The 26994-nt window shown below is 32.6% G+C and overlaps 2 protein-coding genes across 2 annotated transcripts; one reads left to right on the top strand and one right to left on the bottom strand.

Moving 5' to 3' along the window:
* Nucleotides 1-3645: 3645 nt before the first annotated feature.
* On the top strand, nt 3646-5697 carry LOC131177289 (uncharacterized). Its single transcript, XM_058142255.1, has 3 exons — nt 3646-4008; nt 4415-5014; nt 5153-5697. Exons 2-3 carry the CDS (start codon nt 4456-4458, stop codon nt 5533-5535), a joined length of 942 nt encoding a protein of 313 aa, XP_057998238.1. The 5' UTR covers nt 3646-4008; nt 4415-4455; the 3' UTR covers nt 5536-5697.
* A 4213-nt stretch (nt 5698-9910) lies between these two features.
* LOC131177286 (trafficking protein particle complex II-specific subunit 130 homolog) lies at nt 9911-26784 on the bottom strand. Its single transcript, XM_058142250.1, has 21 exons — nt 26583-26784; nt 25468-25697; nt 25062-25243; nt 21432-21615; nt 20985-21075; nt 19184-19344; nt 18309-18398; nt 18032-18193; nt 17740-17801; nt 17479-17569; nt 16973-17136; nt 16612-16825; nt 14321-14866; nt 13994-14206; nt 13337-13730; nt 13137-13227; nt 12926-13010; nt 12531-12720; nt 11106-11410; nt 10506-10596; nt 9911-10393 (listed from the first exon to the last, which is right to left on the bottom strand). The coding sequence occupies exons 1-21, from the start codon at nt 26644-26646 to the stop codon at nt 10218-10220; spliced, it is 3786 nt and encodes a 1261-aa protein (XP_057998233.1). The 5' UTR covers nt 26647-26784; the 3' UTR covers nt 9911-10217.
* Between the last annotated feature and the right edge of the window lie 210 nt (nt 26785-26994).

Here is a 26994-nt window from a genome sequence, read left to right as displayed (position 1 = left end):
TGTAATGGTCTTTCAGAGTCGGTGATATGATATCCAGCTTTGTTCACATCGTTAAAGGAAAGAGAAGTTTATTAGTATTTATTTTCATGGCTTTAGCAATTGGCTTGCTGTCATTCCTGCGTTCTTCTCATTTCCTCTTTGCTTTTTGTCATCTTATTTATTTATTTATTTGCTATGTCTTTGATATGTCTCATTTATTTCCTATCTCTTTCTTTTCATTTCATTTTACCATTTTCTCCTTAACTCTCTATTTCATATGAACAATATCCATTGATTTGATTTATTTCTTTATTTTTACACAAATCGCTAATCACACATCAATGCTATTGCTATAGTATTTTATTAAGCACACAGACGGGGCAACGAAGGATTTAAGATGGACTGATCGAGGCCACTTCTTCTCTTAAAATTTTAATTTTTAATGATTAGATTGAATGTGAACACATTTTTAATAGATTCTCATATTTAATTTAAAAAAAATATATCAAAATTTTAAAAATATTTATATTTATTTATTAAGTCAATTAAATTAACAAAAAAATTTTAATAACTCATATCCTAAAAAATTTAAAATATTATTTTCATTGATTTAAATAAAAAAAATTTAATGGTTTATATTATGTCCATAACTAACAATTAAGTTTAAATATATAAAAAGCAGATCACATGTCACTGACTCTAAATTTAAATATTACATCTATTATTATTAGAGACGAAATTTAGGAAAACTGAAATAATAATAATAATAATAATAATAATAATAATAATAATAATAATAATAATAATAATAATAATAATATACTAGTGCTTCTGTCTAGCAATAAACCAAAAATAAAATACAAATAAAAATATTATGTAAAAGGCATATAACATATGGTAAGTCTATATATTACTTTTGCCATTATAATAATGATAATTTTAATTTTTTTTTAATTTCTCAAAAGAATTTTCTTGATAATGAGCTTTATACTTTGAATAAACTGCGATTAAATACAAATTTTTATATATTTAATATAAATTCAACTTTATATATATTAGAATAAATTCATTAACTTATAAATTAAATATTGTATTGAGATTTAAATAAAATTAATTAAAATACGTAAATAATTAAAATAATAAATATATAAATTTCAGTATAAAATTTTAATTTAAAAATTATTAAATTCATTAAGAAGTATTTTTTTATTTTTTTTAGGGGAATCCAAAAATTTAATCAGAATGCCTCAAAGAAGGACTAATCAAAATGGGGCATACTTGTTGGTTGACAAAAAGTAAGCATCTCATCTCGTGGGGACGGACCTACATTGATTAAAAAAGCGGAAGGGGTAGTTTGGTCACTTAAAAATGGACAAAGGTACCGCTGGGATAAGTCCACGTGGCATCTTTAAAGTAGGGATTCCGCAACGGTAAAAATCAGCGGAGTGGAGTGGTGAAATGATAATTCCATTGAAGCATTGAAGCCTTCTACAAATTTCCCGCATCAATCAGTCTCTCTGTGCGCCGTTGATCTATTTTCGATTCCCTTGATTAGCGGAGTCCCACTTTCTAGTTAAGAAAGCACTTCAATGCCTTCAATTTCACTTGATCTTTTTGGTTTTATTATATTAACTAATTAATTTTTTTTTCTTAATAAATGGAATAAAATTCTTAAAAAATATAAATAAATATTTTTAAAGTCATTATTAATTATTTTTAAATATTAATTTTTAAATTTAAAAATATATTTATTTATCTAATCAAAATATAGAAAAGCAAAGAAAAAAATGAAAAATTATTAAAAAAGAAAATACCACACTAATTAAAATTTTAAATATTGAAACCACAAAATTGAAATATACTAATATAAAATGAACTTTAATAATATGGTTAGTTTTAAAAGCCATAATTAATCATAAGTAATACTAATTTTCAAACTTAAAAAATATATTGATTGGTTATTTGGTTCAATTAAAATATAGAAAATAAATAAATAAAACTTAAAAATTAAAAAAAAAACTAAATAAAGAGAAAATTAAATTTTTAACTTTAGATATAGATAGATAGATACATCATAGATATAGTTAGATATATAAATGTATTAAGAAGATATTAATTTCTAAATAATTACTTATTTTGGATATATATTTAATATTATTTAACGATTAGTTACTAAATTTAATTTATATATGTAATTTTAAATTGAAAATTTTTTTTAGGGTTTTTAAATAAAAATATAAATGATAAAATCCCTAAAAAAAACCATTTTTTAGGGTACTAAAGAATCAAGAAAAAATCTTATATCAATAAAAGCAAAAAATATATCATAATATTCTTTTCTAATTTCCACAAATTTTTTCAATGACATTAATTAGAAATTTTGTCTCTGAAGTATTAAAGGTGTAAAATCACAAAATTATTATAGATTATGAAATACAATAATATTAAGTTAAATAATAAGTTATTACAAATGTATAAGTAAAGGTTCTCTTTAAGCTTAATATGCTTCACTCTTTTTCTAATTTTCTTAATTATATTAATAAATTAAAAAAAATAATTAAAACGATAATATAAAAAAGATTTTTTTTACTTAAATTTGATATATTATAAATTTAAATTATAAAATATACGATAAAATTTATTTATTTAAAAAAATATGTAATTAAAAATAATAATAATAATAATTAAAAAAAAGGAAGGTGAGTCCTTATAGAAATTTTGGTGATGCTTAATATTTTGATGTTGATCTCATTAAAAAAAAAAAAAAAAAAAAATTGAAATTCTTCGATAGCATCCCTTCTTTTTCCAAATGACAGCTGGAAAGCACAATACTGTTAAATGATGTAACTTTTTTTCCTCACTTTTTATTTTATTCCTTTCACATACATTACATGAGATTTTATTAATTTAATTATTTATTTATAAATTTACAATTTTATATTTTTAATTTCACGTCTCCTATTATATTTTTTATGCGCAGCAATTTTATGTATATTAAAATTAAAGCACATAATAATTTGATATAAAGACTTATTTTATTTAAAATTAAATATTTATTTTTAATACAAACTATTGTATCATAGTTAAAATAATTATTATGAAAAGGTAAATGCTTATTACTTAATTATGAAAAATATAAATATTATGGAATTTATTTTCTTAAAAGAACTTATACAAGAAATTTTTCTTAAAAAATCAAATTTAAAATTTATAAGTTAATATTATTTAATTTTTAAATATATTTTAAAAAAAGGTTTATTTAAAATTAAATTTAAAATTCTGAATTTATTTGGTCAAAACATTAAGTTAGATTTATTTGATTTTGAGTAAAAGTTGAGGAGTTATTTTGATTATTTTTCCATTAAAAATTTCGGTAACGAATCACAATGCTAATTTTGTTCCCATTTTGCCCTTCCACTAAACTCTATACATACCTCAACCGCGCCCGCTAATTATTCTCTTGTGGTCTCTCTCTCTCTCTCTCTCACGCAAGGTCCGTACAAATCCACCCACTAAAGGCAGTAAGAACCTTTTTTTGGGAGAAAAAAATGAGATCAAATCTCAATTCCTTCTTTCCCTTTTAAAGCTGGGTTAGCACAAAACGACGAATCCAAACGCGTTTCATGCTTGTAAGGGCAATAGAGATGATAATATCACTGTTACCAGACCTGACATTTGCAGATTTATTACGCTGATTTTGTCTCTCTTACTCGTATTCACTCAGTTCTGAGTTGAAAACAGCGCTTGGGGGGAGATTCTGATACAGAAGCTCTGATTTTCTGCCATCTTTTTATGTTTGGTTTCTCTGTTGCCGTTTTGGGATTGGGCTGGAAAATTCTCTGTATCTGCAATCACTGATCTGATGGTTTTTTTCAAGTGGTACTGACATTTCGTTACTGTTAGTGGGAGAATCTGAGTTTCTGCTTTTCTGGGTTCTGCTTGGTTTTGAGTGTGCCCAATTTGCTGCTCTTTTTACAGCTTCTGAAAAAAAAGAAGAAGATATTCTGCCGTTTCTTTTTTTCTTTTTTTGTAAGTAAATTGCTAAACTTAATTTTGGCGAAATAATTATGCATAATTTAATGCATTTTCTTTCAATACTAATCTTTGATTTTATTTCCCATGATATTCAGTCAATCTTGATTGTTTTCAATTAATGGTTTCCTGTCTTTAGTTCCTTCACTGTTTGAAAGAAAAAAAGAGTTTTGAAATCATTAAATCTCTTCTCAAAACCCCAAATTATAATCAATCTATCCGTATAATCTTTCCCTTGTTTGCTGGTTCTTTACCAAATAATACTCTCCAATTCCTTCTTAATTTGCTCTGTTTTTTATTTCTCTTTTTTTAACTGACCTTTTCGTCTGATCTTTTATATTTTTTCACCAGATTGATTTTTTCCCCTTTATCAAGTCCTCTAATGACTCTCTTCAATTTACAGGTTTAAACTAAAAAAATTGCAGAAGACCCAGACCCCTTCCAATGTCACTCACTGTGAAACCTCATCTCCATTATTACAACAACAAAACGGGCAAACCCACATCAACAAACAGAGATTGGACACAGATCTATGCAATCTATGGCATGGACCAGTGGCAAACCTTGTTCTTCCTCTTGTGTCACGCCATTTTCTTCTCCATCCTATCCATTCTCTTCCTCTTTTACTTCGATCCAGTCTGCAATCTCTTAGAGACTGGTGTTCTTCTTTTCACCACCAGTACCAGCAGCACTGGCGCCGCTCGCTTCGTCGCCGGATTCACCGGGTGTGTGACAGCGCTGTCCGCACTTTGCCTTTTCTTCGCAGCCGGGAACTTCTTTTACAGCTCGGTGGCGTTGCATCATGATATGGCACAGAGGATGGTAAGTTATGTGAATGATTGGTCTTCGGTTAAATTGGCTCTTGATATTGGGTGTGGTCGTGGGATTTTGTTGAATGCGGTGGCTACCCAGTTGAAGAAAACTGGGAGCTCCGGCCGGGTTGTCGGGTTGGACCGCTCTAAACGGACCACTCTGTCCACTCTCCGAACAGCTAACATGGAAGGTAGGCGTTCTTCAATTTATTAGTAATAAATTGGAATCTTGTTTTATATCATTTTATAACTAATTAGAAACTTATCTTTTCTTTAATTTTCTTTATTTAAGTTTTGAAAATTGATTTAATTATGAATTCTGTAAACAGGAGTAGGAGAGTATGTTACATGTAGAGAAGGTGATGTGAGAAGCTTACCCTTTGTAGACAACTATTTTGATGTGGTGGTATCAGCTGTGTTTGTTCATAAAGTAGGAAAAGAATACGGCCATCGGACGGTGGAGGCAGCGGCAGAGAGAATGAGGGCATTGGGTGAGATGGTTAGGGTTCTGAAATCTGGTGGGATAGGAGTGGTGTGGGACATAGTACATGTACCAGAATACGTCCGGCGATTGCAGGAGTTGAAGATGGAGGATATTAGGGTTTCAAAGCGTGTAACTGCCTTCATGGTGAGCAGCCACATCGTGTCATTTCGGAAGCCTGATCAGCTCGTATGGGGACTGAGTGAGGTTAGGCTGGATTGGAGATGCTGATCATTTGGTAATGCATATCATCGTTATTAATTAAAACTAGAAAAAAAAAAAGAAAGGAAAAGAATTAGGTAAAAAAAAATATATGCATAGTAAATGATGAGTTTACTTTCAGAAATCTGAAGAAACGAAGTGGATTCAGATACTTTATTGAAAGTGTATATATATATATATATATATATATATATATATTATGTAATTTAACATATAAATTATATGATTATTGTTGAAAATATTGATTGCCCAATTATCTAAATTAGTTAGCTTTGTTTGCTATACTTTTCTTTCAAATCATGGTAGTGATTTTGATGGTAACTTTTGATTTTTAAGATAACAAAATTGAGATTGTACTGAAGTTTTGGGTTTCAGATCTTAATCAGAGTTAATTATATTAAAAAAATTAATTAAATGAATACAAGAAGGCAATTCTACTGCCGAAAAGTTGAATTATGAGAGTTGTTAATTTTCCAATTCATAGGGCAGAAAAGATGAGAAGATAGCGATTTATTTGGTGGGATGCGACTCTGATGGATAATGAGAGGTGAGAGAAATGGTAGTGGGCTTGTTGTGAGGTCGCAATCCTTGATCTTTCATGGGGAAACATGTAATGTTTATGTGGATTAATGGGAATGAATTTGGTTGGATAACTAAATTCTGGGTATTTATAAAAGCCCATTTGATCAAAACAACTGGCTTCTGAAAATTCAAATCCAAAAACATTGTCATTTTCATAACAGTTTCAAGATTTAATCACAGCACTTGATATTGATACCATAGAATATGACGTTTTTGGAATCCTTTCTTATCAAATCCATGGAGTCCTAATGAATTACAGCTGAATTTAATTAATTTAGAAAATACTTAATGGCATCTGAATAGAGTCCAGTGATGGTGGTGGTTATCAAAATCTTGAAACCTTGAGAGGTTGGCACTTGAAAGAACAATGATATTTCCAAGATTTTGTGGAGAGTATTAGTGATTAAGATGATACTGTGGCAAGGTGGTCGTGTTGTCCAAATCGTAAGACCCATTTAGCAGGGAAATACACTGGAATTTGTGGGTCAGCATGGAATGAATTGGTTAGTTGAGAGCTAAAAATTTCTGCAATTAATTAATTAGTGTGCAAGATTTCAGGAGTTTCTTTTTTTTTTTTTTTTCCCATTAAATTGCAATTGCCTACATGATCTCATGCCTCTGCTTAGGCTTAGGTGTAAGGGTTTTGATCCATATTGTGCTAAAAATCTCCGGTGACTAGTGCTATTTCTTGCTAGTGGCTGGTTCTCTTCTATTTGCACGTCTCCTGCCCTAACTGGGGTTTGGGTATGGACTTGGGCTTTTGGAAGGCAGAGACTTGGGCTTTTGGCAGGAAGAGTGTGTGGGTGTCTTGGTTTTGAGCTGTGATCTCAGAATGGATTTGTGGGTTTGGGATTACTAGATTTGTGTCTGCCGGGCAGGCTTTGTTTTAGCCTCTTCTAACTGAGCTTTAGCCCATGTAATGTTTTCAATATTAATGAAGCAACTATTTTTCAAAAAAAAAAAAAATCAATCTTATTTATAAGATATCAATCTATTGTTCAAGAAATGATCGAATGTGTTCCTGCTCAAATTGAGCAGCTTCTCCCTTTTAATCAGTGTTATAAAATTTGGACTAATTCGGCAGTTGACCCAATGTTCCAAATATAAAATCAAGTCGATTCTTTTATTAAATCAGAGAAAAATTGACCTATAAAAAATAATACAACTCGATGAACGAATCAATGTATAAATGATTAATTGAAAATTTTTTAAAAATATCAATTATTAATATTTCAATATTTAAAAAATTAAATTTATATTTAAGTCAATGAATAAGATTTTATTTAGATATTATCTTTTTGTTTGCATAATACCAAAAAAATTATTTTTTTTATTTTTAATATATAATTAATATTTTAAAAATATTAAAAAGGTAGTTATTCATTTATAAAAAAAATATTTTATTTTATATAATCATTATAAATTTTGAGAATAAAAATATTTAATATTTTGGTAAGAAAATTTAGAATCAATTTGTTAATATTTTGGTTTGTGAAATGTGATCCTCATTCCTCTCAAATCTTCATTGTATTTAATAATTACAATGCTTAGATTTTTTTTTAATATTTTAAATACGGGCAATTAATTTATTTAATAAACTACTAAAGATTTCTTATAATGTATAATTCAATAAAATGAATTATATATGAATAAATGATAAGTTAACAATATAGTGTGACATTGATGGTTGAATAATTATTTCACACAAATTTTACATTATAAAAAAAAAATCCCATGCTAAAAATAATTAAAAAAACATACATATAAGTTTTTATAATAAAATAATTCTATAGAATAAATATTTTGGCAAAGATAGAGATGGTGCAAATTAGAATAGTAAATAGCCTATATTTAAAATATCTCTCAATTTCCCTTTTTTTTTCATATCACTTATTAATTTCTATGTTAGTGTATTTTTCAATTTTTTAAATTGTAAATTTTAATAAATAAAAATAATATCTAAAATACATTATTAAAATTAATAATACAAAATTGTGACAAATAAAAATGATTATAATAATGGAAATTTATTAATAATTGTTCTTAGCTTTTTTTTTTTTTAAGACTTCATTTATTTTTATTTTTTTTTTAACGCAAGATAGATTGAAATATGTCATTAAACAAAGGAAGCAATACAAATGGGCTTACAGTAAAACAAAATAACAAACTCAATTCTAGAATAGTAAAAATTCATTCCAAATATCAAACCAACCACAGCCCTAATAAAATATTAGGTCCAATATCCATTGAATAGAAACCCTAAGGCTCACAAAGGGGAGCAATGCAAATGGGTCTACAGATCAATAAAACAAGAAACTCAATTCCAGAACTAGCTAAAACTCATTCCAAATATCAAACCAACCAAAGCACCAATAATACATTAGAACCCAAAATCCATAGGATAGAAACCCTATGACTCACAGAGGGGAGCAATACAAATGGGTTTCCTCCATAACAAAATAAGAAACTCAATTTCAGAACTAGCAAAACCCCATTCCAAATATCAAAACTAATCAAAGCCCCAATAAAACATTAGGCCCCAATCCCATTGAACAGAAACCCTAAGGCTCAGATGGTTTGGCTTGTAGACCCAAATCTGATATATGATGCTATAGCATTATGGTTGTCTACATCACTGCATGCAGTATGAAGCTTCAACAAAGACGCGCCGATCAAAGGAAACTAAGGAGAATCCCTAACTGAGTTATCAAAAGCTAGATAACCAACCCAACTAAAGAATCCTCTAAAAAAATATATGCCCAAAGTCTTTCTGCAATCAAAAGAGAAGATGGTCTCAGCTGCTGTAGAGGGAAGGGCGAGACAGTGGTCTTGGCAAATTTTGGATAGATGTACTCAGTGGATTTACCATATTAAGCATTAACTGAAAGAACCCCTTGAATTTTACAATTTTACTAATTAGAAAGAATCATTATTTAATTTTTAAGTACTGCTATACTCATGAGCCAATCTTTCTATAGTTATATTAATTAACTTGTGTAGATAGTTGGATGCTAATATAGGTTTAGAATTACTGTTGAAAATATTGAGAAAAATATCTATTTAAATATGCAATTAGAGTATAAAAAATTAATTAAAAAATAAATTTAATATAATTTAATTGTAAGAACATTAAAATAAGAAAAAAAATTTAAACAACATTTTCAATATTATTTAACATAAAGCACTGAAACTCAAAGCCACACCCAGTTGTGCTGTTAACGTGACAACAAATGAAAATTACAATTCGGATAACATTGTGTCATAGTTTCTGTTCAGTTAGCCATGAGCAAAGCACAAACTAGAATCATCCTCAATTTCTTTTTTAAAATATACTTATAATTGTTTATGTGGCATGAAATCGCAATGTTACTCTATAATTTCTCCTCCCTTAATCTTCTCTCTTTCTTTTATTATTATTATTATTATTTTTTTATAGAATTTCAATCATTAATGATTCATGACGGCTCCTGATGACTCTTAACATTACAAATGCATCAACTACAGCATTATGGAAATTATGGACAAAAGTATAATAATGTTGGATTAAGCGACGAGCAAAAGAGGAATGAAGAGTAATTACTGATTCATTTTCCTGTGTCTAAATTATTGAAAGAATAACACCAATATCTTCGTAGATAAAAGGGGTCGCTGAATTAGTGAAACGTTTCATCAAATCACATAAATGCATCGTGGCATACAACACAAGATAACATGTAATCAATAATACAAACTTCCAGCACCTGCAATTTTTTTTTTCTTAATTTTGTATCAAAATAAATGTCATCCAAACAATTTTTAAGGGTGATGAAAATGTGATTTTCAGTTTCCATTGTGTCTCGTACATGAAGCATACAGCATTCAACTGTACATGTTTAAGGAACTAATAGTGTTATACAGCAGACGGCAGCACTCAAAAAACCCACCTGGCTGCAACTAAATTCGAACAACTCAAACTAACTTCTCTTGATTCTCTACAATAGGTGAACATACAAATTTACAGATTTCAAGGTAAGCAAAACTGGATACTTTTAATTTGCTTGAAGCAAAGAACCTATCCAACCACTTTTCGTGGAAAACTAGGACAACCAGAATGCATGAGCTGAAAACAATCATGCTGGGATGCAAAAGGAGGAGCTCAAAACAGGGGGCATGACACAAACCAGATGAGGCCCAGGAGGATTGTTACTTATATTAGACTCGTCAACATTTGGCAGCCCAAGGTGGGGAGGACGAACATAACCAGCCACCAGTGGCACACATAGTATTGAGATAACTATCCTTGAACCTGTCATGATGAGGAACAATGACACAGAAATGACAGTCAAATAATTTCTGTTGTATACCAGAAAGTTTTCATGTAATAACAATTCATAAAAGAATCCAAGTCATTTACAAACCTTGATTTGTGGAAAGTGAAACATGTCCTCTCTTCCTTCCAGCAATCATCCAATTCTCGGAATTTGCACTGACTTCATACAAAACCTCACCCTGTTGCAAGGGTTACAAATATGACATTTTATTTATTAATTATGAAAAGGTATAATTTACAACATCTAAGTAATTCACATAAAATGGTGAGAATTGCCTAGTCCACATAATCACAAAATAATTGCTGTGCGTGTCCTTAGATACCCAGCACCCAGAACATCCCAAAACAGTAGGTCTTATGATATTACTATGGTTTTGCTCCACTTCTGCTAAATTCTGATTCAGTTGGCAAGAAAACCAAGAAAACAAAAAGTTGAATCATAAGCCTGAAACCAGTGGTTTCCACTGATATATGGGAACACCAGGAAGAAGAAAAATAAGAGGAATGATTGCTTTTTCCTCTTCTATCATATTGAGCCCAACCAAATAGCATAAGGCTGAGGAAAGGAGGTTGGGTGTTGGGGGATTGGGTGGCGGTGGGGATGTTGGGGGGTTGAAGAGAACTATTTTCCAAGGGGATTAGAAATTCCAGGATTGTGTGCAGCTTATTTTAATTGTTCGTAACTTACACTCTGTTCAGATATTTCATCATCTCCAAAACCCTTCAATCTTTCAATCCTCCACTTCATGGTAACAAGTTGCCCAACTCTCAGGCCAGTCGATGGAAGAGGAAGAAAACCAACAGCTAGGCATGGGTCAAGCACAGGCCTTTGCAAAACAAGAGCACTCTTGAAGATCAAGTCCTGCCTTGCTACCTCAGGTCTAACTGATTCCACAGCCACAGGAGGGTGTGCTCCAATTGTTCTCTCACCAGAAATTCCATATCTGATATTTAATATGCTCTCTGTCTCTGGTTTCCGTGCCTCTAATTCATCTGTAAACCAAATGAGCTTTTGTGAGTGATAATATCCTCAGCTGAAAAAGGAGCCAAAGGGGATGCACAACCCTAAAAGTATGCAGAGATACAGTAGTGTAGCAAAGGAAGTAAAAATAGAGATGGGAAAAGAAACTGAAAGTTAATACTCCATTTGTTTCATGGTAAATGTTATCCCTACATTTCACGGTGTTTGGGGCAACGAGGAAAAATTTAGTTAATGGAAACATTTTCTTAGTCAAAGGAAAAACAAAGCAAATTGCTAGGAAAACAACTTAACATCTTAAAAACAGTCATTTTCTACACTTCTACAATTCATAAAGAGATGACCCATAACAAAACCACAAAAGCACATATCCAATAGTCTACCAACCACTGCCAAGTCTAGGCCATCACCAGTCACTGCCAGCAGCAGCCAGGGGCCAACAACCACCACAATTTTCTCTTTTTTAATGCAACATCTCTCTCTTCTATTCAAGTATTTAAAAGCAAGCAAAAACATTTTAAAGTTTCCACAAATCTAAATATAGTCTCATTCACTGAAATAAAATTTACTTCTTTGATGATTTCCAGTTGATGTTCAATAATATAACTAAATCCTATAAAATATTGTCCACATACAAGCTATTTTGTTACAAAACAAACAGAAGAACCAATAAAATCTAGGAAAACCTAGACCTAATAAATAAATAAAATCTAGGAAAAACATGGCTAAGAAAAAGCACGAGAAAATATACACAATAAAGACATCCTTAGCATGTCAATGGGTATTTTCATCTGTTTAAATGTTATGCACTTCCTTTTCGTCCAAATACACTATATCGAGCAAGGAGTCACACCCTGAGCACTTGGATTGTCCTCACTTCTAAAGCTTCCTCCAACTAGCTGGAGGATTAAGACTTCAAATGTCAACTTGAAAAGTGACCAAATTGCTCAAGACATGAAATCTACAGGCCTTCAAAACTATAATACTGATTTTAAGAATTTACAGAGTTCTGTGAATCAAATTAACATATATGGCCCAAAAACAACAATCATTAGAATAATGACAATGTTCTCTCTTGATCCCAGAGATGTGTTGCCTTTTGGAATATTTATTAATGCAATCAAATATCTTTACCTTCACCAATCATCTTCCCTAAGCAAATACTGAACAAGATTCCCGCTTTTGAGGTTGGAGAAATCACAAGCGGAAAGAAGCTTGACTTTGGCCTTCCATTGCCTTTTCCAGTGTGAACAAATCCATCTTGAAGTTCAAGCCAAGCATCATATATGGTCAATGAGGCTTTCACTTGGGAGTGTAGTATCACCTGGAAGTAACCATCATGGAAAATGAAAGCAATATGAAAAAAAATCAAGGCAAAAACAATTTGTAAGAATTATAATCACATAGGCAAGTATAAATTGTCAATATCTAAAGAACCCATTGAAATAGTCACCAAAATATCAGATGCCACCAGTTTGGGAAAATATAAATTAAATAGGTGATTTCTTAGCTCAGGATATCTGTCATACCTGCAGAAGCAGAGTACCATCATTGCATTTATCTGCAACGCGTGTGCTCACATGGAAAGGGTCAGTGAAATGAACAGCTATAGTTCTGCATATCAGGCCCAGATGAGTTTACTAAGAAATCAGACAGAATGACTAGCAGAAACAAAAAAATGAAAAAAAAGGGAAACAGAATTCATTGTATAATCTGGGATATGATAGCCAAGGACTATACTTTTCAAATATCTGGTTGTGAGATGCTCCAAATTCAAGTTTCAATGCTATTGTTCTCATACCATCCACAATGCTTTGTTTCTGAGGGTTGACTGCTCATGACAAACAATATATTTGATAAGAAAATCATTGGACAGAATTGAAGGTATACATACAACAAACAAAGATGGAAACAAGCGAAAATCATATAATTATTATGACCTGAAGATGATCCTTTTGGAAGTGTGTCACTGATAGCAAGAACAGGGATCCAAAGAACAGAATTCACATCACTTGCCCAATCTGAAAATTCTATTCTACCATCATCAAGGCTTAATTGCTCAGGCTCTTTATTAGCGGCCAAAGTACAATCTTTTTGAGTGCCATTCATGTTTGAAATGTCAGCTGCACTTTGTGATACATTGGCACAGCTCTCCATCTCAATGACATGTGACTCTTCAATCTTCAGACCTGGACCAGTATCAATGTGCAAGACAGCACCTTTGAGAGAGTAGTCAATGGGCCGCACTATAATCCCAACCCACTGAGTTTCATTTATTAGCAAAGCAGATGAAACAGCTGCAGTGAGATCAACCAGAGGTCTCGGTTTGAAAACCTAAGAAAAGAAAGGCTCTATTAGAGGATTAATATGTTACACACATATCAGCCACAATGGAAGACCACTTGAGTCCTTGGTCATCTACAGCACCACACTTTGACAATTCAATTAATGTACCACACAAAAGAAAAGGAAGTGTCAAATATCATTGGCCAAAGCATATCTCTCAGTGTAAATCATCATAAATGCAATTACCCAAAAAATTTTCACTACTTTTACTATAATGTTTCTATCCTTCCATGGATTATGAGAAACATTACCTTCAAGATAGGCCTAGTTGGCTTTTCATAACTCATAAAATCATCACTGTCTGCTGGGCCACCCTTGGAAAAACTATGCGATCTAAACCTCAATTGACCAATTTGCCCAGTAAGGACCCCCAAGACATAGGAACCAGGCTTCTGTGGGGGTAAAGCAAGGGTAATTGTGTTCCTACCAGGCTTTAGCACAGTAGCAGTAGAGCTCCTTAATGCCTAAATATCAGATGAAATTCTTTAGTAATAACTAGTGAAGAATGGTACAGCAAGTGACATACTAATTCTGCAATTCCACAGAAATGAGAATGTTTAATTCTAGGAAAAGCATACCTTAGCACCTTCATCAGCATTAAATGTAGCCATCAATGTGAGGCTAAGAGAATCAAGAGTTATATCATCAGGAAAGCCACTCCAAACAGTTACAGAGAGAGTACCAGGATCCCCATCACATAACTCCAATGGTGGTCCAAGGTTTCCAGAAAATGTGATTAATGATGAGACATCTAAAGGCACAGGATCCTTCATCTCACTGTGTGCAAGACGAACAACCTCAGCCTGAAAAGCTTGACGCTCCTTGGTTGAGAATAAACCTTTGTCTAGAGACAGCAGTCTCACACAGGATGATAAGTAGCCAGCTTGATCATTTAGCATCTTCTGACACTCAGCTAAATTTGGCAGGACATCAGCCAGTAACTCCTGCCATCCTTCACCAGCATATAGCGCACAAACTTTCTCATATGACTTTGCAGCCAGATCAAAGTTTCCATGCCTGAAGCAAACTGCAGCTATTTCACCATCAAGGACCACTCCATGTCTTTTCCACCAGGAATGATGGTAGTTATCAGCAGCACCTTTGGTCAGCTCAAGGTATTTTTGCTGCCATGACAAGAATATGAACTCAATAAAGATGAGTGACAAAGAACTGAGAGGTAATAGATTCAACAACTAAGGATAACTTTAGACTGTGATGTGAAAGCTTAGTTCAGCATTGCAATCTTCTAAAAAAAGTCAAATTTAAGAATGCATCCACTTTAATCATAAAAGTACCAGAAATTGCCGACTCCACATAACCTAAATTCTTCAGGAGTTTAATCTCTCAAGAACTACAATTATCACTCTTCAGATATACTAAAAATCTGATAGCCAGTTGACAGCGGGGGCATATCTTAGCGGTAAAATAACTCAAGTTTAACAAAACAATAGCATGTCAGCCATACAGAGACTTTCTTCATCCTCCTATTAATAAGTACTATTTTTATTAAGAATGACACCAAAAGAGGTTTTCTTTCATCTACATGAGTTATTTTACAATCAGAAATCCATCAACAAAATTTACAGCACTAAGTTGACCATGAGATATTTCCCATCACCCAACAGTTAACTATACACAACCATTTTGTCATGACGTTTCCAAATATCCAAAAGCTATCAAATTCCTCTCTCCAAAATCCAAATAATCAACCAAATGACCTACGGGATGGCAGCCCAAACATTTTTAAGATAACCATTAACATCCATTTTTAAAATTGATAAACATGAACAAACCACTAGTATCAATCAACAATAACTTTAATCAAAAGTCGGCAACCTTTCAAAATCACGGCATGCTGAGACCAATGCTTCCATGTTAAGGCTATAGAAGAATGACACCTGTTGTGGAAGCCCAAAGCTAAGACTCATGGACTCAACAGTGTGAAAACATTTTGGTCAAAGAATTAGAATCCATGGTAGTTTTCATTAAGCCGAGTATTTCCATCATGCTACTACAAAAGTTGATTAGTTTGATTGAGGGTTTCTTTTTTTTTTTTTTTTTTTCCCTTTTCGATCTATTTCTTGCTTCATTTAATTAGGGTTTAATCAACATTTCCCATCTGATTCTTTTAGGGGTAGCATCTAAATTTTCTATGCCTGATCAAGTTGTATTCTCCTTATGATAAATGGAAAATTACTAAGAATGTCAAAACTCAAAAACCTTGTCTGAGAAAAAGTTGCCTCGCAGTTCTTTTTCCCTCCACGTTTTTTCTTGTATGTTCTTTCTATCTCTTTCTTCTTTCATCTGAATATTGTGTTTAAAAATTCAAAATTTCTTGCTCCAGACCAGATAAGAAACCAGCCTCAGAACTTAATATATAAGATTTACCTTCATCACCATTTCCTTACAAGGATCCATAATCATCTCCAATGTTATTTATATCAAAATCATCATCCTGGTTTCCATTAGGTGATCAGAAGTTGAAGATTTCAGGACCATCTGGCATCCAAAACTCCTACTTTAGTTGATCCTTGTCTAGCTTGCGCAATTCTCAACACGTATAAGGAGTAAGAATTGGTATTTGTGTAGACGGAAAACAGACTTCTAGGGTTATATGTGAAAAAAGCAATTGAGAATTGCACTCCAAATTTCCACAAAACAAGTAGGACATAGGAGGGAGGATGTTAAGAATGGATTATCAGGTAGGCTATTTGTACTATTTTATAAATGTACTTTATTTAGTTGAATGAAGGATGAAATTTGAACATGAGAAATCATTGTGAGAAATCCTTCAGTGCTGAAATCACCAAACAAAGAAATTTTTGTATGCGGAACTAAGAAGATGTCTGTATGTAGTTAACTTTGATACCTCAAACTCCTCTAAAGATGACAAGGATTTCCATAGATCAGCATTAGAAATTGTACGCTTAAGTGCATGCTCAGCAGCAACATAAATCTCAGCAAGTCTCATAGGTCGATCCATTGACCCGTCAAAATTGCCAGGTGAAGAGTTTGTTCGCGGCATAGAAAATGTATTTGCTTTTTGCAAGGGTGATGTCGATGGTGAAGCATCTGGAGTTGATCTGTCAATAGACACCAAATACATTAAAATTTGAAACACCTCAAGAAAGAAAAATGGTTACTCTAACATCAATTTTTTTAAATAAAAATAACAGCATCTTTGAAGAAACCAATAGCAATACGTGTACTTCGATCTTTGAAACCATTACCCATCAATCAAGCTTGGGCGACTATCAAACATTTCAAACATGTTCCCAGCAGAAAGGGAAGCCCTCCGCCGGTTTGCCTCCCGCAGAAGTACAGAAGGTTCAAGGGGCAATGATTTCCTTTGAATGCCAAAGTGCTTACTTCTAGGAGTAGCTTGAAGGATCACCTACACAAAGATAAGAATGGTTCATGACACTTTTGTGGAAATTTAAAGAAAGCAATCCTTTCCATAAGAAGAAATAAAAGTTCCATCCTAAAAATCTGGACCATTTGGTTTGGCCGCCAATAGTGGTCACTTAAGATATGCCATTAAAAGGCCCTTATGTTCAAATTCGTCAAAATGTATTTCGTGACAAACTTCATGATTGTCACTTGCAAAACTTAGCAAAAGTTACATATTTCATCATATAACAAAATGCATTTTGATAATGTGGTTCTCAATCTCATTACACAGACACCCCATTATCCTTTGTAACTTCAGAGTCGAATAAACTATCTAAAAATTTACCTTTTCTTTATCAAGCACCTGAGAAGAAGCATCAGCTGGAAGTGAAGGCCAAACTGCAGGTTTAGGCCAAGGTAGCATGCTGAGTGAAGCACTGCACAAAACGAAAGAGAACATACAACATAGACCAATGCAACAAATCCTATAACCCAATGTCATTATATCATTTTGACATATTTAAGTTCAAATTTCTAAATACAAGACCAAGCAACCAATTAAACAAGAGGCCATAAGTAAGTTTGCTCTTCAAGTTTGGATTTTCACCTGTTGACTGGACTTCTTTCTATATCCATTCCATATCCAATTAAATATGCAAGCCTCATGAACTGCCAAAATCGTAATTTAATTTCATTAAAAGCCTTTTCTCTAGCTGTTGAAATAATTGAAAAAGAACAATTCTAATAGCAAATGCCTTGCAAAGTTGTTTCTTATGAAGCGTCTGTAAAATAATTTTGTTTTGTCAAATTTCATTGTTTGTTTGACAGAAATTTGGTCACATGAAGACAGTTTCATAACAGAATAAATTTAAAACATACCAAGGAGAAAATAAAATTACCTTAACTCGACATAATGAATAAAGATCACCCTGAAGACGGTAGAACTCCTTTTCAATGTCAGATGCCACTAATCCATCATTGTAATGAGAAGAAGTTGCATTGATCAAAGCCAAGCAAGCGCTTATTACCCAAACTTCTCGCAGACAAAAAGGCAATGTACTCTAAGAGAATCCAAAAGAAGAGGATAACAGGGGAAAAGGAACAGGGAAAACAGATCAGAAACAATAACATGTTAGTAAGCAATGAAAAAACTAGCATTAAATCACCATCAAATACCTCATGCAGTATAAGGGCCTTAGAAAAGCTGATTACAAATGGATAACCCCTTGATACAACCTCAAAGGGTCGATTCAGCTTGAATAAAAGCTGCATTTCAAACATAAAATGTGTCAAACAGTATTCTGAGAAAAGTAAAATCTAATGGTAATTGATGGGAAACTCTCATGTGAACTTTTAGCGAGAGCAGCAGTGTAACACATTTAATAGTGAATGGTCTCTCATTTTTAGTGTGAGAGCACTGTAACCATACTCATCAAAGGCATCCTCTACCAAATAATTTTTGGCATTTCAAAACTACTTCAATGCACACCAAGAGGAGATTACAAATTTTGAAAAGCTTCATAATTTGTACCTACCAAGCAGATACAGAAATAGTTTGTAAAAGAATTAGCTTTATTTGTTGGTGTGTGAACTGTGAATACCTCCATGTCTATGTGTGCATGTACCCATGAGTCTTTGTGTATGCATCCACAAACAATGGTAATTCCCTCAGTATTTATTGACATACACAAGTATAAAGCCACAAACATACACACAGAGAGATTAAAAATATTTAATCATTTAACAAAAGCATACAACCACATATTCAGAATTCACTTGAGTTTTTGTTTTTGTTTGAACAGAATCCAGTTAAGCATATTCTATAAAACAACTTTTTTTCAATCCAAGTAACTGACTCAAAAAAAAAAAAAAAAAAAACGTGCACACGAAAAGAAAGCAGCAATAATACCTACATAAGCGGAACTTCATAGTTGACAAAGAAAATAATTATATATTCTCTACTTACCTTCTGGAATTAACTGTCTTGTTGAGTTTGTCTCAAATGCAAAAGATTTAAGGAAAATATTTAAGTAACTGTCAGTTTTCCACACCTTTGATTGGCAGGCAAAGAGATACTGCCTAAATTCAAATTCTCTAAAGGAGTCATCCTGAACGATTTGTGTCAATGGTTTGTTTCCAATATTGAGCAGTGCTGCCTGATCATCACCACTGTCTAGTCCTCCAAATTCTCTCTGCTTCCCACCCGTATTAACTGCATTATGTCAGAATAAGTTATTAACCCATTATTTCTCAAAAACACAAGATAAATGCAAGTATTGATAAACCAATAAAAGTGCATCTACTACTACAACTATAACAATGACTATAAGTACAAAGAAACGTCCAGGGTAAAAACAATTTCTTTGACAAACTGTCAACTGTGACAGCTATCATGGAAGGTAGACATATATACATTAAAAATAAAATTTGATAGTCATGCTGAGAATTTCTTTGAGCGAACATCTTCTCATATAAATATTCCTACTCCAAATGAATGTAGCAATCTAGTAAATTTATATCTGTACCTTAATGCCCCCCTAAACGACCAAATTCTTGGATTACTAGATGGTTAACAGGCAATCAGAACTTGGCACAGGATGAAAGGTAGTTTGCTATGATGATTCAATAATTCAATCAGTGACCACTGACCAGTGGTATTAAGTTGCTTTAGCTAACTGAATCCATTATAAGAAAATGAAAAGGTTCAGAAATGTGTTCCCAGGAATGTACAACTAATTATCTTGTAGCTAGCATACCATCTATCTTTCCCAGTTAAGGCCATTGATGGAAAACGTGGTCAAACATAAAATCAAATTGACAGAATAAGATTTAAGTTTAGTGAAAAGGAAAATGAAAACCTCAAGTAAGAATTTTAGATTTATATGATAAAATATGAACTATCTAATTTAAAAATTTCCATCATAAGATCACCCAGAATATCTCAAATGTATAATCAATATAATGATCGTCTTCCTAATCACCATATGTAAACACAAACAATTAGCAGCTATACAGATCCCCCCCCACAGGTTTGATATATTTGAAAGTTATATGAGCACTAAGACGCTTTCATTTGAACATACAGTTGAAAAATCATGACACATGCTTTGACAGCAGAAAGGATCAAAGTTATTGATGCAATCCAAGAAAAATAGATTTAGGGATTTTTCTGATACATTTTCCTACAAATTTAGATTTTAGTACTATTAAGAAATTTTCTATTTTCATTACGGATTTTCTCATAAAAAAGTTGTTTCATTCAAACTTATTTTTGGTTTAGAACCTTCCTAATATGGGATTACAAATCTTAAAACAGGTAGATTAGTCAATTACTCATTATTAAATCTCTATATATATCTATGGAACAAGTTACTTTCATGAATCTTTTACAGGGAATTGGGAGTATTAGATTAGGATTAGTTATCATTAAGTCTTTGTAGATATCTATGCAACTAGTTATTTTCATGGGTCTTTTATTATGGAATTAGGAGTATTGGATTTGGAAGATTTGAGCACTTGGTTTATCTCTTTCACTCCTTTTCTTCCATTCTTCTTTTTCCTTCACTCAAAAGGCCAACCGTTACAGTAATCTGGGACTGTTCACAACCAACAATTTCCCTCCTTTTCGTACTCCATTCACCCTAATTCAACCTCCTAAAAGCTCCTCATCCTTTAAATCTGAACCTAAAATTCATCAATTGCTTGAGATATACCCACCATAAAAGCATCAGCAGCCAGGCATTTCAATCTGTCCTAAATCAGATATACTCCTCCTAATAGGCAATCCAATAAAATTGGAACAATAAAGAGAATAACATAAAATATATAATTATAAATGTCCACTTTAGGTACCTGTTTCCAGATAACAGAGTTCTAATTCATCGTATTCACGCAATGCATCTTCATGGAGATGAGCCATCTCAAACATAAAAGCCAGGCTTTCCTGTGATAGAACACATATTTAAAAGACAGAAGAAGCAATCCACAGAACTAGATATTATATATAACCAGGGTATATATTTGCCACAAGGAAGCAAAAAGATTTCTGAAATTAGAGGCTCCTTATTTCTGAGGGAAATTACACTGATATTTCATGGATATTCAGAAAAGTAAGGCTATTAAGAGAAATTGTTTTAAAAAATTGCCTTTCAAGATAGTTGTAATCTATTTGAAAAAGAAAAAATAAAAAACAAGGAAATCAACAGTTCTCATTCCAAAATCCAAATCAAGAGCTCTCCTTGTAGCCATAGCACCCCTTATCACATTAACTTGGTCAAAAGAAATTTAGAAAGGAACAACCTTCAGTATAAAAAAATTACAGAAGTTCCAAACTGGCATGAAGCGCTGTTCACTGAGCTTACGTATTTCATCCTCATAAAATTGTACACGCCTATCCAATGTGTTTTTGACACATTCCATAATTTTGGATTCCAAATCTTCCCAAAAATTTGCTTCAGGGCCATGAATATCAAATTTACAACACCTGGATAAAGCATAAGGCTTAGAACAATCCAAGAAGAGAAAAAAATATTGAAAGCCATGAACCTTGAACAAATGTATTTTATTAACAGAAGTATAAGAGGGAGAAAGAAAAAAAGTTTGGCTGCAAAAGTCCTATTATGCATTTCAATGTAGTGCCTCATACATGCTGCTTTTTAACACTGCATTTTCAATCATGCATCCAAATGCATCATCTTTTACTCTCCTGGCTCTAGATAAACAAGTGAAAGAAAGATTTGAAAGAGAGGGAGAAACACAATGCCTTTCTTATGGGTGAAGAAAATTCAATAACAGGCACTAGGAGGGCCCACGAGGGTGCAGTCCACTTAAAAAAAAAAAAAAAAAAAAAAAAAACAACAACAACTAAGATATCATATGCAAGATAGGGTAAATAAAGATTTTCCATCTCCTTCAAAAGCCCATCCATTGAGTTCCCTGCAAATTAACCAAAACCTACAAGGGAGACCCAAAAAAAGATCTTCCTCTCTTAACATCACAAGTAGACATAGCTCCCATGCCTGCAACTCATTGGTGACAGGATTTCCTCATACCCAGCGAATTATAAACACCAGGACATATTTGCACAGCTTCCTAGTTCACTTACAATGCAGAAGCAAATGAAGAACAATTCAGCTGCGCTTTATAGAAGCATCCAATTGACCCAAATTTTCTTATCCAGATATCATCAATAGTCAGAATCCTCTTTTTAGTAACTTTCCAAGCAAAGAAGGAAGAGACAACAAACGAGGAGCAACTCTTGTAGATGTTGAAGTATTCGATATAAACCCTCTAATGCTTCCACAATGAATACAAATTCATAATACGCCAAAAAATGGTAGAATCAAGTATTTGAAATTTAGATAATTATTTTATTAAGGAGATGGGCTTTGTTTTGTGATTTAGTTTATCAATTGAGTCACTAAATGTCATCTATAAGGAGCTATATAATATGTCAGTCAAATTCAATTTGAATCATTAAATATGATGTTTAGTTAACAATAAATGTTTAGTTCTAAGGTTTGCATCTATTAGCAACTAGCAAGTCATGAAAGTTTAATAATATTTACATGAGGCTTTCTTATAGGCTTCTAAGAAGATGGAAAATAAAAAGAATAAGCTGAATTACTCCAGATTCTCTTGGACTAGATTTTCTGAAGTTGTCAAAGGAGTAGCCTCCTCCCACTCTCATACCCACCCATTAATCTTAAATTTTTCATTTTAATTTCTTTACATCAAATGCAGTATTTATTTAACTTCTATGGGCTTGAACTTTTGTCCCATACGAAATGACTATCTCATTGCAAAAGGGTATGATACTACCAGCACATCTTTAGCATCTTCTCATCCACTTCAAAACAACTCAAAAGCCCATTATTGGTAGCCTTCACTGATCTTACGAAGAACTACCAGCACAACTTTAGCATCTTTCCATTCCACTTCAAAACAATTCAAAAGCCCATTATTGGTAGCCTTCACTGATCTTGCGAAGAACCTCCATCACAAAACCCATTATTTGTACCTTAAATTTATTTCTTTCATGGACTCATGAAACCCATTCTTTCTGATATATAATTAGGAAATTCCAGATCACATGGTGATTAACTTTCTCCATATCCAATTTGCAAACCAAAATTCAACTCCTGTCCTTTATTTACCTTACAAGCATCTCATTGGAAATAAAGATTTATCAATGTTTTGCCTTCCCTCAACAAAGCAATTAGATATGGCCCTACCGCTTGATCATCACCTTGTTCAATAATCTCAAAGCCAAAACATTAAGTAACAATTTATAGAAGCCACTCATTGGCGAGCAAAGATGGCTCTACCACCATGCAAGTTGTATCCTCAATTTTATTATCTGCCATCACATTGGAATTCAAAGATGTATAAGGGGAATACACAATCATTTAGATACAGCCTTCCCACCTTACTCATCACCTTGAGTTTAGAGGCCCGTATTTTATATTCCATGCAGCAAATGTGGATGATTAGATGGATGTCTAGCAACACGATAATGGATAAGATTAGGAATGACCACATCTATCAAATAATACATGTAGCACATACTGAAGGTAAAATGAAAAAGAGTCAATTAAAATGATTTGATTATGTCCAATTTAGAGAATCAAATGTCGCGGTACGGAAGTGTGATAAGTTAGTAGATGAATGAATGGAAAGGGGAAGGGAGAGACCTAAGATGGCATGGCAAGAAGTACTATCAAAGGATTTACAAGTTTTGAAAATTGTTGTGAACTTGGTGTCTAAGAGAGTTGAATGGCAAAAAAAGATCCAAATTTGGGATTAAGGCTTAGTTGTTATTGTTGTTGTAGCAAATGTTGAGAAAATAAAACTAGTTACTTTCCAACTATTCCCCAGTCTTTAACTTGACAAACTAAATAAGCAAAGGAGTACATGTTCTCACATGCGTCATCTTTGAGCTAAAACCTACCAACTGAATAATTCTTGTCATCATGATGAAGAAGAAGGAAAAAGCAAAAATAAAAACAACTATTGTCGACATCTTTACATCATAACAAGAAGAAGAAGAAGAAAAAAGAGAAGGCAAGGGCGGAGAGAGGGGGGGGGGGTGTGGGGAGCTAGGGAGAGCCTTGGCCCCTTCTACCCTCCTAAAATTTCCTTGTGTGTATATGTATATTCTTAGAAAAAATTATTTTATTTAGCTATTGGCTCCCCCAAAAATAATTTATATTGTTTGATCATAACATAAGTAATTTGAAATATTAAAATTATATAATTTCATTATATATTCAATAAATTTTTACAGCATTGACACTATCAAAAAAATTTTCTAGCTCAACTACACTCTATTGTAGTACTTTTACAACATACAATATTGACCCCTCAAAAGTATATGGACAATGAGTATAATTAACAATTTTTTGAATCAATTTTATATATAATGTCAGCCCTCTTAAAAAAAAAAACTTCTGGCTCCCCCTTAGAGAAGGTTAAGGAAAAGGCAAAGGCAAAAATAATACAAAAAAAATAATAATAGCAATTCTTGTCAACATCCTGACAGCATACTTTTAGCTTGTCAGTATCCTTTGTCCTAACATTATAAATATAGATTTGTGGATAATGAAATGGTTATATCTAAAAGGTAACATAAAAAATGGTCAAATAATGTAGAACTAGGAGAATAAATACTCTACGTGTATAATGAAAAACTTGTGGAGCACTATAAAAGAAAAACATATAGATGTTCATATATACAGAAATTCCCAATCAATAAGACTACAAGAAAATCTGAGTGCACCAAACTTATTGCAGCTATCGCACATAACTTCCAACATTAAAATTGAAAACAAAGCAAGCAAATAAAAAGATGAGAGAGAGAGAAGTTCATTTTTTAGCAATAGTTGCCAACTTATCAATTGGGCAACAGATAACTATCAAGTGCAAACTTACCTCTCTCTTTTCTTTGTACTAAAATCAACTTCAAGCTTGGCATATACTTTTTTTGCCATTTTGGTGGCGTTATCATTACTTGGATGAGCTCTAGACACAAATACAATAAACCATTCCCGTTCGTCATTTTGGACGATTAACTTCAGGCGTGGTTTAAGGATGGTTTTGAACTCGTCAAGATCCTGAAGAATATGTGAACATAGTAGAACAAGAATGTTAGATATTAGAGAACTGCACACAAACACACGCAAAAGAGACATATCACCAACCATAAACAGCAGAAATATTGTAAGAAATTATAACATTTACATTCTTTCTAGAGTGACAAAAATGCAACCAACTAGCAGAACCAGCTAAAAAAATTATAACAGAAAATATAAATTAGATCAGTGTGATGGCAAACTACCTCACATGTAACAAGAACCACAGTTGCGTATGGTTCTCGAAACCAGAATAATGATTGCTCCTGAGGAAATCGACTACGAAGCCTTGCATCTGTAGTTAATATGAATTCAGCAGGCAGATTGTCCACAAACACAAGGTTACGCGTCTTGTTATTCAAACAAGCTCTTTTGAATGGCAGTTGCTCCTCAAATCTATCTTTGATATTGGGCCAAAGATCACTCACATCTTCAACTAAAAAGAAGTTTGTTGCACACATTCAAGATTTAAAACATAAAGCAATAGGTATAGTAATGCATCATCAATAAATAAGAAGATAGAGCATTGATTCTCATTTCAGATTTTAATAGCGACACAGTTTGGACAAAATAACAAAAAGGGAGGTTCTCAATTCCAGGCTATGCTTCAACATTACAATAATACCAAAGCACATAAAATATCACACAGCAATAGGGTCAATCCAACCGTTCTAATATGTCTTCACAACTTCACACACTATCTAGAACACAAAATTCCAAAATTCAAATATCATGGGACTGCCAACTGCTCCACAATTAAGAATGTATATCATAAAAAAAATATTCAGGTCACAGGAAACTAGACAAAGCACCCTAGTGTTATTCCCGTTGTGGTTTCGGAAAGACACTTTTCCATCAAATTTAATAGATTTCCCAAAACAGAAACAAAAATTTCAAACCACTGTCACCAGGTAGTTTAAAATCAAATGGGTTTCACATTAGGATTCACTTATTTTTGCAGGCAGAAACAAGAATCGAAAAAAACCAAGAGATAACATAATGAAAAACTGTCAAAAGTCCGAAATCTAGCATCCCAATTCATAATGTCATCCAAGGACGTTAGTAATTTGATCGTCAAATCTTAGTTCATTACTAATCTTAGAGCTACACTTCTTGCACTATCAATCAATCACATTCACCATCAAGTGAAGTTCAAATCTAGTAGTATAGTTTTAACCTCGTAAATGGTCACTGAAATTAGAATATTTACAATTATAAAATCAGGAAAGAAACAGAAAAATAAAGCTTGATCCGAAGAAGGAAATGCAAAAGTGAAAATAAAATAATTATTAAAATTTAACAGAAGAAAATTGAGATTCACCTGCAATTACGATTTGATCACAATAATTCTTGATTGTCTGAAACTGAGCTAAATAGTTCGCCATTTCTCGATCTATAGATTTCCTCGATAATCCATAGATCGATACACACACAGTTTTATATTATGTGAATGTAGAGAGAGAGAGAGAGAAAGAGAGAGAGGAGTGGAGTGAGTTATAACTAAGCTCTGCTTCGAGACTTCGAGTATACAGGAACGCACTTCGGTTGTCGTGATTTGTGAACTTCGGATTCACGGCGTCTGGTGATCCAGTATTCCGCGATGTATAGTGTTGCCTAACTGGGTCATCTAATCTGACGGTGAGAAATCGCATCTCATTTTTTTGAGTTGGCGTTTGTGTAGGGTTTTTTTTTTTAATTATATACTAATTTTCTTTTATTTTAAGTTGAATAAA

This window comes from Hevea brasiliensis, unplaced genomic scaffold (genome assembly GCF_030052815.1).
Source record: "Hevea brasiliensis isolate MT/VB/25A 57/8 unplaced genomic scaffold, ASM3005281v1 Scaf393, whole genome shotgun sequence".
Classification (NCBI taxonomy): Eukaryota; Viridiplantae; Streptophyta; class Magnoliopsida; order Malpighiales; family Euphorbiaceae; genus Hevea; species Hevea brasiliensis.
Note: the sequence above shows the minus strand (reverse complement) of the source record. Positions and strands in the feature narration are given on the sequence as shown.